The sequence below is a fragment of the Phoxinus phoxinus genome, assembly GCF_949152265.1.
Source record: "Phoxinus phoxinus genome assembly, chromosome: 13".
NCBI classification, from domain to species: Eukaryota; Metazoa; Chordata; class Actinopteri; order Cypriniformes; family Leuciscidae; genus Phoxinus; species Phoxinus phoxinus.
This window is the reverse complement of record NC_136888.1, coordinates 10,762,994-10,779,220: the sequence shown is the minus strand read 5'-3', so window position 1 is coordinate 10,779,220 and position 16,227 is coordinate 10,762,994. Positions and strand designations below refer to the sequence as shown.

At 39.2% G+C, this 16,227-nt stretch overlaps 2 protein-coding genes across 2 annotated transcripts in view; one reads left to right on the top strand and one right to left on the bottom strand.

The window, feature by feature from the left end:
• Positions 1–1,472: 1,472 nt before the first annotated feature.
• On the bottom strand, positions 1,473–2,770 carry myct1b (myc target 1b). The gene is made up of 2 exons (XM_079632697.1): positions 2,627–2,770; positions 1,473–2,447 (listed from the first exon to the last, which is right to left on the bottom strand). The coding sequence occupies exons 1-2, from the start codon at positions 2,697–2,699 to the stop codon at positions 1,927–1,929; spliced, it is 594 nt and encodes a 197-aa protein (XP_079488823.1). The 5' UTR covers positions 2,700–2,770; the 3' UTR covers positions 1,473–1,926.
• Positions 2,771–3,915: 1,145 nt separating this feature from the next.
• The window catches only part of syne1b (spectrin repeat containing, nuclear envelope 1b), a 124,813-nt gene continuing 112,501 nt past the window's right edge, over positions 3,916–16,227 (top strand). The window contains exons 1-3 of the mRNA XM_079632146.1: positions 3,916–3,968; positions 4,669–4,993; positions 16,072–16,133. Of these exons, the coding sequence (XP_079488272.1) occupies positions 4,927–4,993; positions 16,072–16,133 (129 nt within the window). The 5' untranslated portion in view covers positions 3,916–3,968; positions 4,669–4,926. The remainder of the gene's footprint in view (positions 3,969–4,668; positions 4,994–16,071; positions 16,134–16,227) is intronic.

Genomic DNA, 16,227 nt, shown 5'->3' with positions numbered 1-16,227 from the left:
TTTCTCTTTTCAAGTTATTTTGCTCAGTTTAGTGTTTTATCACGCATTTTCTATAAAACCTATTTTTTAAAAACTCTTTAATAAAGTTGGATACTGTTCACCACAGTTCAGTTCGTTTTATCCCAAAAGGTGGCAACTGACAGGTGTTTAAAAGGAGTCATTGAATCAATCACTCAAACGACTCGTTAAAACACCGACCTTTTTCACGACCAAAACACACGATTTACCCTCAAATGACATAAAACAGATGTATCTATATTCTCCAATTCTGTACACGACTTTCATCAAGACGTTGTATAAAAACAACAACTGCATAAATGAGATAATGTTCAGTTGGTTCACGAATGAAATGTACAGGCTCAAAACTTAAAAACAGATTCGTTCAGTAAAAGGGGCGTATCGGTTTAGTAGTCCAACCAATACAAATTCTCCTTCACTGCCCGTAATCGAATGCTATTGGCTGGCTCCTACTACAGTCAGTCTTGAAGGCCTGAAAGCAGTAGGCTACTTCAAAGGGAGCGACTTCAGTCAGTGAAGGGAATACTATTGTTCACTTAAAAGATTCGTTCAAAACACCAAGCGTTGAACCAAACTAACCGGCTCATACTATGAGACAAGTGTCCTACAAATACAAGAATGTGTAATTAAAGGTTCTATTTTTTGCAATAACATGCATGAGTCCCTACAACCTGACAGATGCCAATGCAATAGGTGTTCAGACGTCTTTTACAGACTTTGTAAGCCAATGGTAGCACAGACTATTTACTTCAGAACTCATGGTAAGTTTAACCTGCTGTTATTACTTGTAGTTTTTTTTTTTTTTTTTGCAATATCCATGTAAAAAAGTCACTACAACCCGACCGATGACAATGAATAGGTGTTCAAACGTCTTTTACAGACTTTGTAAGCCAATGGTAGCACAGACTGTATTTACCTCAGAGCTCATAATAAGTTTGTCCTGAAAGTTTATTTGTTATAGTCTTACAAAAAAAAAATCTTGAAACCTTTTCTTCTGAAACCCATCTGTTGTGCATGTACTGATTCTGTTTTCTATTAGTGAAAAGTAATTTTACTAGCACTTATTTCCTTTACTCAGGCAGTCTGCAACAACGCTCAGGTCTCAGGAGAGACACTTCACTTTCGTCTCAGGAAAGACAGAACAATACCACATTGAAGAGATTCCCAGGAGGCACTCTGCTGTTCCTGCTGTTCCTAGTGTATGGTTTACTTTAGTAGACAAAAATAAGCATACGATGTTCCTTCACTTTTGTATGTAGATGTATTTTGGAGTAGGCCTACCATGTACTTACTGGTAGGCTATATGAACAAGGGAATCATTCAGTACCATGGTCTATGTCAAAGTACACATAGTTTTAGACAGCTATGTTTCACATTGAACGTTGAATACTGGATGACACTCGCTACACTTTATAGTAAGGTTACGTTTTCTAACATTAAAGTCACCATGAAATCAAAATGGACAGTTTTTTTTAATGGAAAATTGCAGTATTTATTATACAAGATATACATAATTATTTTTAAAGTCATGTTCCCCCGTAATCTCTTTTCAAAATAACTTCCCTTCCCTCTTGGAGCGAAATCTCTTCTCTTCTCTGATGATGCGCTTACTGGCCTAAATGGGGGGACAACCTGTCACTCACATGAGATCGACCAATAGCAAACCACATCCATCCAATCAATTACCCATGACAAAATGAAGTCCAGCCCTACATTGCTTCTGAGAAATAATGCATTAACTTACATTAACTAATAGGACCTTATTGTAAAGTGTTTCTGTTCTCATGAAGATAATAAGTCAAATTAGTGTCAGTATAGTATAAATCAGATCTCTTCTCAAATCAGAGCAAGGCTTGAGTTTATGTTTGGGGATTTATGTACAATCCTTAGTCTTTTGTCACAGTGCAGTCAGGGACAGGTCTCTTGAAAGATGTGAATGACGCTGTCATATGCAGGTGGCGGTGTCTGTCTGGGTAGAAATCCTCTTAGACTGCCCTTCCCCAGCCAGAAACACTCTGCTGGTTCTGTACTAAATGGATCGGTGATGTTAGGAATTAACGCAGCTTGGTTATCATCCTCTGTTTCATCACTAGCCTTGTTAGTCTTTTTTGGTGGTGGCCGAAAAGTGGAGTTCAGAAAGCTGGGGCTTCTGCCCAACAGCTCATTGGGGTCTACGGAGGTCTGTCTGTGGAGGTTTAAAGTCGTTCTTCCCGCATATTCACTGTTCTTGTCAAAACCGTGACTCTTGTAGTGTCTGAGGTGGCAGCGTTGATTACGTGAGCCTTTGGATTCTGATGACTGGTCTTGACGGCTGGTGATCCTGACCGAAGCTCTCCGTCTTCTTGACATCCATGTAAGGAGGAGGAAAATCAAGATCCCGATGAGCAGACCCATCAGTATCGACAAGCAGAACGCCAGGATGACCTCCTCTGGATGGAAAGGTTATTGAATTTTGAGTATGTTATATAAAAAATCATTATGAACAGTTGAAGGGTTTACAAGAAACTATTTTCATATTGACAGTTTAAATTGATTACAAATATAAGCCAGCTTAATTTGCCTAAGCAAGGCTACAATGGTAGTCAAACAAATGCACAGCAATTCTTACCAAAATCAATAGGTTTAAGTATTTCCCAAATCGCATTAGTTTCATTTGAAGCCATAATAGTTAGCAGAAGCATGTCAACATGCAGCCAGACTGAATCCAAGCCCACAAGGACTGTTCACTGTATTTCTCAGGGAATGAAAGGGAAGTTTGCATAAAGGGAAACATTGTCGTCATTCTTCCTGCCTCTTTACTTATAAAATTAGCAAATGCTCGGCTTATCTGTCCAGGACAGAAATCCAGGGGAACAGAGCGGTTTCCTCTTGCATCATTTCCTTCGTTTCAATGGATACAATACAATGGCTTCTTCACCCCATTATATTGTAATTTACCAACTTACACCTTTTTGTAGACCTTTCAGCACTTTCAATTTCCTACTTTTGCAGTAAAGTTGTTTTGAGATTGAGTGTGGATAAAAGGAAAATACGTAAGTAAAAACAAAAAACAAACACTGAACAATGCATCTATCGAGATAGTTTTGATTCGACACGGTTCCCACAGGAAAATGAAAACGCCCATGCAGGTGATAAGAGGGGATTTCCTTACTGCCGTAGTATCTTTGCCTTTTTGGCCTATCACTGATTTCACGATCACGGAACCAAATAATAATACTCTCAAAAATACCCATGCACCTAAAAATAGTAACTACCGGTATATCATTTTTTGCTAAGTGTCTAAAAATGCATGTCCTCTCAGAAGAAAAAGGAAGAGGATATAAATTCAACTGAATTCAACCAAATCCAGTCTCTGTTACCTCCTGGTGTACTGGCCTTTACAAATATTGCAGTGAAGAACATTTGTAGAAAACAATAGCAGGACCGCCTTGCTCTGGGTTTATTGCAAAAACAGGAATGGCCAGCAGATGTCATTATTCAACCACGTTGTTCTTGATGGAGAGACTGGGTTTCTATCTATCTATCTATCTATCTATCTATCTATCTATCTATCTATCTATCTATCTATCTATCTATCTATCTATCTATCTATCTATCTATCTATCTATCTATCTATCTATCTATCTATCTATCTATCTATCTATCTATCTATATATCTATCTGTCTGTCTATCTGTCTATCTGTCTATCTGTCTGTCTGTCTGTCTGTCTGTCGTTCCTCTCCGTTGTTTCATTGCACTCTGTCAAACGCTTTTGAACGCAAGAACGCGCCCTGTGTAAACGCCCCCTTATTCCCTTTAACACCGATAGGTGGCGGTAAAGGTCACATGAAGTAACACGGCCTTGCAACATTGTTTAAAGGTTTCCAAAGCAACCCGTCTAACAGATCTTCATTATCATCACATGAGACTAGAGCCCTGAGGGGAAGGAAGGAAGCGTCTTTTGCTCACGGTAATACACACACTACACACTAGTATACAAATGAAACAAATGTATTCCGATGAATTAGAACTGGTGTTCTTGTCAATTTGCGCAATAGTATATCCTGTTTAATCTTTTAGACTTCCGACTGTTTGTGCTGATATTTATCTTGTGTTGCTGAGTTTTCTTAGTCTTCACTTAGTTACTTGCATAACTTTGGCTGATATGCATGCAAAGTCCATGATGCGTTTCATGTGCAATAAGCATGTAAGATGAAAAGTTATCCCTGGTGGGCAAATACTTTAAATTATGGATGAGCTCTATAACTAAAGCTCTTTTCCATATAATAATAGAATTATATTCCATATAATCAGCCATTAAGTTAGATTATTATTATTACTATTATCGAACTGGAAAAAATTAAATAAATAAATAACAGCAATTTATGTGATATAAAAGGGACCCGGTCTGTGTGCAAACATATGCATGTACAGCATGACTACAGTGTGCATAGAGTACAATTGCACTGTAAAAAGTGGAAATGTGCAGTTTTCTACCTGATATTAAAAATAACGTTGTTTGTGTAACCTTATTTATTTAACTGATTTAGTCATAATTAAATTAATGATGTTTTTTTTTTTTAACTTAAGTTACACTTAGTCTATATGTTACCTCGTCTAAATCTTTTTACACCCGTGCTGTTAATTTTTCTTCTAGGTTCACTCACTAGATAGAAGAGGACTTGTGATTGGTCGACTACCTGGTTGGGCACCTAAATGAAACCTGCTTTTCTATTGGATCCTATCAAGTTCCTGGAGTTTCTGCATCAGAGTGAGAGAGAGCGAGAGAGAGCAAGAGGAGGAAAGAGAGTTGTAGGAGGGGCAGATGGGGATGCCCCTTAAGAAAGTAGTACAGTATCTACTGTCTAATGTGCCGACTGCATGAGTGATCAGGTGTCAGAGGAGCACAGGACTGTAGAAGAGGGACCATGGCTTCCCTAAGCACTTTCGGACGGTCCACCAAGGACATTATGAATGTGATGCAGAGGCTGCAAGGTAGGTGATGCTGTATTTCTGTTCTCCCAGCTCCCATGACTGTCCTCTGGCTCTATGAGTCAGGAGGAAATTTGCTGATTCAGTGCCTTCACGCAGAGAGTTTGCCAGATGCCTCTTGTTGAACAAATGCACCATATTTGATAGCACAGGAACTTACCCACTTGAGAAATCAATATTGATGCTTTATATAATGGCTATGCGTGTCCATCCATTAATCCTTTAACTAATGTTGTCATCAAATATAGCTTATGGCAGTGTTGCAAACAGAAATGTTTGTGCATTTGAACTGCCCTGAGGGAATCATGCACTATGCATTGTGATGGTTTACGGACGCCTTGCTTTATCAGCTGAGGGTTCGAATGAACTGGTTTTGTGCTGCGGTACTTGAGGAAAGGTCTGGATTTCAAATAGAGGATCTATTTGTGTCGTGATGCTTACTGTGTATTTTTGGACATACTGGTAATTGTGTCTGCTTGGTGCTGACATAAATTGGTAATTTAATTAAAATCACATAAATGGCATGTAATCTAACTACAAAAAGCTGTATTGTTAAATTGCACTAGTCATGGCTTTTTTTTCCCACAAAGAAAATTGATAAGCAATTGAGCATTTGGGGTAATCCATTGGGGATTAGATTTGTGTTTAAAATAAGTTTAGCCCATGAAGGTCATCATTTTTTTCTTACAGGAAGTTGGCCTTGACAAAAGGCCCTTATCAAAAACTTGTGTTGCTGCCACAGAGAATAGTTTTGTTTGACCTTTCTTGCTTGAATGATATTTACATTCTTTATGATAAGGTTGTTTTAGTTTACTGGAATGCAATGTCATGTCATATCAAATGCATTTGAGAGAGACACATTTCTGCCAATATGGTGCCTGCCAACATAATGAGTATGGCTTGTTAGGTGGCACAGGAAAGGTTATATGTTTTGCAATCATTTCTGGAGGAAGGCAAAATATAAAACCACCCTAAAGAAAAACATAGAAGCGATGATTGCTGTTCTGGGAGCAAGTGATGACGTTGGGATGCGGAGGCTCATGCTGGTAGGAAAATGTTTCCATAATCCAGCTGTTTTGCTGGGCAGCTAAAATATTATTCATCACCAAATCCACATGATTAAAGGGATAGTTCACCATTTACTCCCTCGTGTAATTCCAAATCAACAAAGAAAAAGAAAAAATGAGCATACTATACACAAGAGTGAATAAGCAAGAGTTGGTTGTTAGTCGCCAGCAGCAGCAGAACACCAGCTCCAGACAAACAATGACTCTCAAAAACTGTCCTGTTACAACAGCTAACATTACGACAACAGCATATCTTGGTTCTGTGAAATGTGAAAAAACCAGTGTTAAAATCAAAACCAGTGTTACTCACATACAGACCAGAAACAACTCAACGGTGGCCATTTTCAGGCCTTCCTGCTTAGGTCTCTACAGCGCTGGAAAGCTTTTCTAATATAAACGCTGGTCCCAAAGCTCTTGCCTGATCATAACCCTTCTTATTCCACTGATATTCCTCAGACCTTTTCTATTTTGTAATGTCTCTCAGTCATCTCTCTCTCTACAGTCTTTCTTCAAATCTCCCTCTTGCTCACTCTCTCTCCTCCCCCATTATGAGTGGACACGCCCCCTACCGCTGATTGGCTCACTCAACCCCCCCCATCATGAGTGGACACGCCACCTGTGGCTGATTGGCTCACTCTCCTCCCCCATCATGAGTGGACACACCCCCAATTGCTGATTGGCTCACTCTCCTCCCCCAGCATGAGTGGACACACCCCCAATTGCTGATTGCCTCTCTCTCTCTTCCCCCATCATGAGTGGACACCCACCCCCCAATTGCTGATTGGCTCACTCTCTCTCCTCCCCCATCATGAGTGGACACGCCCCCTACTGCTGATTGGCTCACTCAACCCCCCCCCCCCCATCATGAGTGGACACGCCACCTGTGGCTGATTGGCTCACTCTCCTCCCCCATCATGAGTGAACACCCACCCCCCAATTGCTGATTGGCTCACTCTCTCTCCTCCCCCATCATGAGTGGACACGCCCCCTACTGCTGATTGGCTACAAGTGTGTTGTGGTGCTCGGTCCGATCCACTCTCAACAGCGTTTCTCAGAAATAATTTACTCCACCTTTAAGCTTGCATCACTATTACTTTTCCTTGTAGTTTGAACAAACCCAAGAAAGGTTAAAAATCTAGATTATAATAAAACACCCTGACCGATATGCTGGATGCCCGTATATTGTTCAGTGATTTTGTCTAAGAGCTGGACAGGGACTCTAGAGGAGTAGGCTAGGTGGTGTGTGTGGGAACAGGTAGAACCTGACACCTCTTTGGAAGATGTCCTGTCCTTGGATCAGATCGATATTTGGACTCTCTGGCATTGTGTGCCCCCAACTTATTGACTGATGGCTGTTACTCACTGTTGGCAGTGGACAGGGGCAAGTCTATAAAAATGACATATTAGCTGTATTTAGTTCTGTGCCCATCTACATAGTTTGATGGCAACCCGCTGTTCGACTACAGCGAGACCTTTGAGAGCGTTAATCCCGTGACTAAGTGAAAGCAGATGTTTCCCTGTGGGCTTTCATGGAAGAGTAGCTAATAACGGCATCAGGCTGGTACAATTTTCTGCTCAATAATTGATTTAAGAATGATTTCAACAACTCTTATGACAATAAGCAGAGCAAGAGTATATGGAAAGATCGATAATACAAGCATAAGTGTTGTTAAGTCTAACTCCCCTTTTCAACTTAATAACCAGGCATGCTGGGTAACATAATAATGATCTATAGCAGGTGTGACCTATCTGGATTTACAGATGTAATAAAAAAAAAAATTCAGGTAAAATTGATTATCTAATTTAAAATAAGCATGAAACATTTTGCTTTCCTAATATGATATTTTGAGAAAGAATGTAGGATGGGACTTGATTTTATTAATCAAATCATTTGGATTGGATGGTAAAAAGTGTCTGTATGGCATGTGGTTGAATGTAAGAGAGTGGGATTTTTTTTCTTAAAAATAACACGCACTGATAAATAATGCATAAATAAGACCCTGAAGGTGATTTAAGAAAGTAAATATAGTGTCAGGTTGACATTAAGGTTTTATGTTTATTACTTTTTGAGGTTTTATTTTCACAGTAGCCTACTCAAACTCACAATCCTGTTCTGAACAACTCATAAAGTTCATAAAAAACACTCCTCATGAATAGTTAAAGATGCTCAGGGATGAAAGTGTGTGGTGCGTGTGCCTTTTCAAAGCCTCTAATGCATTTCCTATGTAACCTAGAAGATATTGTGCTACTTCTTTGTAGAGGATTTATGTTTATTGCGGATCACCATGGCAATGCCCACATGCTCATAGTCTTGAGGGCGAAACAAGAAGTGTGAATCAAGCTGCATAGAGGAACTTATTATTCAAGCACCCCAGGAAGGAAGTTGCATATACGTGATAACTGGCACTTCTGTTTTTACCGCCAAAATTTCAAGAGTCACATATGCAGGAAGTCTGAGTTTAGAATAAATTATGTCTGTTTTTAGTTGGAAAATATACCTACTTAACCCACCCATATATAAACCCACTTTAGCAACATAGCAACGCCCTAGCAACCATCCAAAATACCCTAGCAACATGACGATAAATCTTGCACTGACAAGCACCATTTACATATATTTGAAAAAGGAACAAAAATATTTATAGTGTGTGTTAAGTTTCCGATTTGGTGTGGCCTGTACATTTTCTAATGTGCAGTAGATTTGGCGTTTGATGTTGGCACATAAATTGCATTTATGGCGAATACAGTTGAATTGTTCATGCATGCCATGTGCTAAAAATGTATTTTGCCCCAGAAGAGGCGTTACCATGGCACGTCAACAGAAAATAAGGCGATGTGTGGTTTATGTGACAGAAGATCTGTGGTTTCTGTTTCAGAGTAACTTCTTTTGGTTTCCCCCTCAGTGGTGACGGCGAATGCCTATTCAGAGCGTGAGGGTAAAAGCATGTGCAGTCGTCCTTTCACTGGCACGAATGATTTTTATACAGCAGCCATTTCCTTTGGACTCTCCAACGAAGAAAAGAATGTTGTTTGAATTTTAAATCTGTTGGTGTTTAAGTATATTGTTAAAACAATGAGAAGCGGGATCTCGTGATTGGTCCGCAACGCTCAAATCTCACTCTTATCTGATGCTCTCTCTAATTAAAGACATTGCTATCATCACATTGAACAAATATACATTGTCATATACATTAATGCAATATAGATGTAGGCCATTTAATGCGGCCAGAGACTGTTTTAAACGGACAGGACACTAGAGGGCAGTATTTCGGTGTTCAATATTTTTTCTAAATATTTAAATGATTATAAATAAATCCTTATTTTTTTGCCTAATACATGAAATCAGCGTTTGCATTTCTCCCTAGCGGTCAGTTGAAACTGAGTGATGTGAAGAGTGTTAAAGACATTCTCCATTCTGCAGATGACGGCAACATCTGACCTGTTGCCCACGATATCATCTGTCCCGAGTTTGTGTTGAACACACTCATTTAAATTTCAGATGCTCCACACACTTGTTTCTCTTATTTCTATGTGTAGACTAAAAGTGACTGTATGTTCATTAATAAACTGTAATTCTTAATGCTGGCAATCAGTGCAAATGAACGACATTAGACATTGTAAGACCATTATAATCAAAGGCATCTGCATTGATAATGTGCACACTGCACACTTTGTGAGTATAGTGGGAACGATGCAGTTTGTCGTGTTGCATCACTAGCTTTGACTGTAAAACACCAATGATCATCTATTGACTGCTGATGGAGAACTGTGGGGCTTTTGCTAATTGTATTTGTGTTCTGCACTTGTATAAATTTGGTATAGACTTTTTTAAACTCAATATTGTATCCTGAAAAGCTTTACATTATCCGGCGATCACATTTCAGGACTGGACAGCTCCATAACATACAGTACAGATACAGTGTTGGGTCGAATGCGTTACTAAGTAATTAATTAAATGATATTGATGAATAATAAAAGAAATAATGAAATTATTGAAAAAATACTGTTCTTGAAAAAGTAAAGCAAGGGATTACTCTTAATTTTTCTGTAATTATAGTTATTTCTGATGTAATTGCATTAGATACTGTATAGACTATAGAACAATTCTATATATTCACAAAACAATAGTGGATTGAAACGTCAAAATTTAACATCTAATGTTAAAATGTAAGTTATGTAGCCTTGTATCTTTAAATAAGGAGAAGAACATTTTCAAGAATAATTTATGCAATTTGATATGATTTATTTGAAAGAATTAAAAGAGCAGTTTCATGACTATACTTGTATTGTTCAACTGGCCGAGGTTGATATGGGATTTAGAAAGTAAGTAATGCCATACTTTTTAGAGAGAGCAATTAGTACAGTAATCTAATTTACCCAACACTGTGTGCGTGTGTGTGTGTGTGTGTGTGTGTGTTAGATATAATAAATACCCTTTTCTTACCTTATTCTAGTCCGCACACTGTCTTTTGAATCTGTTTTAAAGAACACTGAGCTTTAACCCTGTTAACTGATAGAATCAAATTGTTTGTGACTCATTAGATGAGCATGTGTCATGTGATAGCACTTTTTTCAGGAATTGCATTATCTTCTGCGACTGAAAGAGTTTGAGGTACATTCCTCAATCTTTAACACAAAAGGCTTTTTGAGATATAAATACCTGAGATATAAATACCTGAGCTATTCTACTGTGAGTGAGCGGAGAATGGATTTTTTTTCCTCTAAGTGGATTTGCAAAGGAACAATTATATTTTGTAGATGCACTTACATTTGCACCAAGACACGAGATTGAATCAAGTAATTTAATAAAGGGTGTTTTATTCAACAAGACACGACACAAACAAAGCCATGCCTGGAAGGCTTAACATTGGGGATGTCCATTTATGGTTATAAGATGGTCTTATATTTGCACAATTCAAAATATATATCCGGACACAAATAAATATGTTGCCCGGTGGATTGGGTTTGTGTGGCTGATGGTCAGGAATAATAGAGTGATGTCACTGACTGCACCGTAGCAGGTGGCAGATGCATTTGCTCTAGCTGTGACATAAATGATTCAATACTTTGAGTGCAGTTTTCCCAGTTGCCTTATAGCCATTTGCAAATAATGCATACATTATTTAGCATGATTAAATTCATGCTGTGAATGATTTTTGCCGTACAGAATCAAAAAGACTTAAAGGATTCAATGTCAACATGAGTGAAATAGAATATTAAATGAGAAAATGTATCCATTGGGACTTTATTTTACTTATTAACTTGATATACACAGATTCAAAAGTTAAAAGTTGGTATATGTTTTTGAAAGAAGTCTCTTATGCTCACCAAAGCTGCATTTATTTAAACAAAAAAAAAAAAATTGTGAAATTATGAATATTATTACAATTTAAAATAAGTGTGTTTAAAATAAAGTATATTTGCGGAAACCATGATACATTTTTTTTTAGGATTGTTACAGAGGTGTTCTGTGTGGTTGCCAGGGTGTTGCTAGGTGTTTACTTAATGATTGTCCAAGTCAAAAGTGTCCACTTCGAGGTCTCTTTTTTTCTTCTTCAGTGTAAGTCAAAGGACACGTGACACATGATTTCAAGTATCATTTATGTCTGTATCCCAACTGCTGTAGGATAAATTACTTGCCAAAGTTGCATACTTAGTGTTAGTAGTTTGTTGAATCACTATTACTAAGCCGATTTTATTCAGTTAAATACTTTTTAAAGAAATTTAGAAGTGATATTATATTGATACTTCCTGCTCTTTTTGCGAAGCCTCTTCTGAAACTGTTGATCATTTGTTTTGGGAATGTCCTTTTGCTCGGCCTTTCTGGAATAATATTGATGCTCTGATTGTCCAAAAGGTTTTTTGTAACTTTTCTTTATCATGTAGACACATTCTTTTTGGGTTTTATGTCAAAGACAAGAATCTAATTAATGCAAGTTTTTGTATAAACCTTCTTTTATGCATTGGAAAGTTTCATATCCATAAATGTAAATATATGAAAAGTAAACCCCACTTTAGCTTTTTCAAAGAAGAATTGAAGATGTATTTAAATACAATTTCAACTTCTGTTAACAAGAAAGCAATGAAAACATCCAGAATTTGTGCCATGTTTAATATTTTCCCTTAATATGTTTTTCTTTTTTTCTTCTCTTCTCTCTTTTTTCTTTTTTAAGTTGCATTTGAATTAAGTTGAAATTTCTTTCACATTTCCTCTTTTAATGTATACTGAACCATAATTTTGTTTTTGTTTTGAAGATTGTTTATATTTCTTGTATGTATGTATCGACTTGTTCTGTTTGTTAATATTGCAATACAAAAAAAAAAACTATTACTAAGCTAAATTAAAAGTAATAGTTGCGTCATCAAACACCCCAATTATGTTTAATTAATAAATTATGCATAATTTTGATTTCTCATTGTAAAAACTACAAAAAAATCCCTTTCTATGTGCTTTGCATCTTACTCATGCAAACTCACACACACTCACAGTAATTATGTTATGTAGCCAATAAGTCCCTGGTTGCACAGCATTCTGGACTGCAATGAATCTGATTGTTTGCTAAGCCAGTCTTGCATTAGGGTGTCCGCAGTGCTTGTAGTGGAGGCCCCGGTGGAGTTCAAGCTGTGTAGCGCGAGTACTGACCCCCACCCACCCATATAAATCAGGATAACACCAGCTGCCAGGTGACATCACAGCCCCCCGCGTGCTGATTGGAGGATCAGTGCCATAGCCGGTTAGTATGGCTGCAGCTGTGGGATGCTGCTAGAACTAGAACAGACCTGAACGGAGCATCCACACCAGCACGACTCCCCAGCTCCGCTAACAACAGGAAGTCGCCCGGCTCATAAAAACTGCCCCCGATTATCAGCCTATCCACAGCGGAGGAGGAGAGAGAGGGAGACAACAGGAGGAGGGGGAGGTTCCATCCTCCAGCTCTCGGTCGCACTGTGTTTTCACACGGAAAGCTCCTGCTTCCCGGAGGAAATAAAGGATAGCTGATCTGGTTTTCCTCCCTGCGTGAAACGCACACAATATCACACATGAAGGACACAAAGAAACGGAGGGAATGCAGGGTGCACAATGGCTCACTTTAAGGACATAGCTGTGAAAAAGACCACGTCTCTGAATCTGGTGACGGGATTCTTTCAGTATCTCCGCGGTAAGTGGGACATCGATGTCTCCTCTCATCTGACTGGATATTTCAGGAGTGTGGGAGCCACTAGCTCAGATTCACATGTAGTCTGTGCTTCACTGGATGTAGGTGAAACAGATGCATGATCCAGATATGCAGTGACGCGTCTCTGGGTCATATGGCTCACTAGACATTATTGGGCAGCTGAGGTCTTCCTCGTCTTCCTCCTCGGGAGAGGTAATCACCGTGTTGGCACGGGTCACGGCTGCACACGAGTGCTGATGTTAACCTCTTTACAGCTGCGCATGTTGGATTATAATGGCTGTGGCATGCCATGTGTGCTACAGTACATGGATGCTTCTTAAACATGCTCTGTGCATTGCATTAGAACATGCATGCAAACATAGGATGTTGTCTCTTGTGAATATCGTTGGTCTGTCTGAGCCCATCATGCATAAATATGTCTGGTGGGTGTTTGTTGGTGACCTGGATGACCTTTTTTGTATCTCGTAATGCTCTGCAAGATGTGTATATTGTGTTAGCAGATGTCACACACTTTCATTACTGCTGTTTTGCAAAGTCAAACATCCCTAATGCTATTGCTCATATTTGGGGTTAATGATCTGAGCAGTAGTAAACAGTTACAGTATTAAACTTTTTCCACCTGGCAGATGATGATTTTTTTTAAATCAAATTATCAAAACACCCTAGGTACCACTCCACTCATAAACATCTTTATAGCTGCATAGCAACCTCATAGCAACACCCTTGAAACCACTTGCCTTGGCATTTGGTAACCACCTAAAACATCATAGCAACTGCATAGCAATGCCCTGACAACCCCTCAGAAAATCTATATGGCGGCATAGCAATGGCCTGGAAACCACTCAGAACTCCTTTGCAAACGCATAGCAACACCCTGGCAATCACTCAGATCATCCTTCTGAAGCAACTTCATAGCAATGCCCTTGCAACCACCTAGAACATCCTAGCAACCACTCATAACATCTTCATGACTGCATATAAACTTTCTAGCAGCTGCTTAGCAACACCCTGGCAACCACCCAGAATATCTTAACAACCCCTTAGCAGTGCCCTGACAGCCACTCAGAAATGCCAGGCTGCATAGCAGCAGCCTGGTAGCCACCAGAACACATTTGCAGTCACTTAGCAATGCCCTGGCAACTACACAGAACATCCTAACAATTGCTTGACAACACCCTGGCAACTGTTCAGAACATCTTACTGGCTGCATAGCAATGCCCTGGCAACCACGCAACATCTTTATGGCTGCATAGCAACCACATAGCAACACTTTTCAATGCCTTGGCAACCATCTAAAACATCATAGCAACTGCATAGCAATGCCCTGACAACCACTCAGAACATCTTTATGGCTGCATAGCAATGGTCTGGCAACCGCTCAGAACTCCTTTGCAAATGCATAGCAACACCCTGGCAGCCGCTCAGATCATCCTACTGTAGTAACTTTATAGCAGTGCCCTGGCAACCACCCAGAACATCCTAGCAACCACTCAGAACATCTGTATGACTGCATAGAAACTTTGTAGCAGACGCTTAGCAACCCCTGGCAACCACCCAGAACATCTTAAGACTTAACTACTCAATAGCAGTGTCCAGACAGCCACTCAGAAAGTCTTTTTAGCTGCACAGCAACAACCTGGCAACCACATTTTCAGTCACTTTACAATACCCTAGCAACCACACAGAACATCCTAACAACTGTTTGATAATACCCTGGCAACTGCTCAGAACATCTTTATGGCTGCATATCAATGGCCTGGCAACAACGCAGTTCACCTTTGCAACTACATAGCAAAAGGCTGGCTGCCGCCCAGAACACACTAATAAATTGCATAACAACACCCTGGCAACCACCCAGAACATTATAGTAACTGCATAGCAATGCACTAGCAACCATCCCATAACACCACAGCACTGTCGCGATGACTTATGCACAGACAAGAGCTATTCGGGAAATGTAAAAATCTAGTTAAATGAAGTCTTCTTAAGAGCTTGTGATTTGCAAAAATAAGAAGCATATCTTTGTTACCTTTTTAAAATATGAATTTATGTTTTTAATGTTGAGTATATACTATAGGCCAGATTTACTAACAGCTTGCACTAGCACAAACCCTCTCTTTGGCGTTAAAAAACAACTGTCAGGATTGACTAAAGTCACGCAGTGAAAAGTTAGCGCTGAAAAGGCCTGGACATTGTTAGGGTCATTTTTGCGGCTGACATTATTTGTAGGAGTTTCCCTTTCAGACGCAAAATTTATGGGAGAAGACTATTTAAATTGATCATGCAAGGTTTGCGCTAGTCTATTTGCTTGTATTTGCGCCATTATTTAACACCCTAAAAAAGCATGTTTTAAACCAGACGCTAATTTGGTAGATTGCGTTGGTCATTATGGAAATGATCCGGCTGCGGCTGTGTTCTTTAAATTTCGCATCGTCAGTATATCACGTGCAGAACTTTACACTCCCATCTGCGCTTTTATGGGATTGCGCTCTAATGCTAATTTGCCCTGTTTAGTAAATCTGGCCCTAGACCTAATGGGAATATTGGCCCATGTTTCTGATATCATGTCAATGTTTTTGCCCATGCCACATGTGGACTCTCTGCTCTCCTGTGCTGGTGAATATTTCCTCTCTCGCTTTGAACGCAGGCTTAATGAAACTGTACAATATTCAATATTAAATCCTCTTGAATGCTTTTATTTCTCACAAATATAACAAAATTAAATAACCAGGTGAGTCATGATGGTTTTGAGCAGAATGAAGAAGACAGGAATCTGTTTTGAACAGTAACATTTATCTAATCACTTATGTTGTTATTGTGTCTCTCTCTTCTGCAGATGAACAGGAGTCGGTGCAGAAAAGAACTTTTACAAAGTGGATTAATTCACACTTGGCCAAGGTAAGATGTTTAGCAGTCTTTTTCATCTGAATGGCACAACGTTTTGCTTCTGGTACTATTTACACGGGATTACAACACAACCGTGACTCCAAAC

Bases quoted from the DNA above. Each gene is read 5' to 3' on its own strand.
- myct1b (XM_079632697.1), bottom strand. From the start codon at position 2,699: ATGCTTCTGCTAACTATTATGGCTTCAAATGAAACTAATGCGATTTGG. The intron at 2,448-2,626 runs GTAAGAATTGCT...CTTTCCATCCAG, and splicing joins ACTTAAACCTATTGATTTTG to AGGAGGTCATCCTGGCGTTC.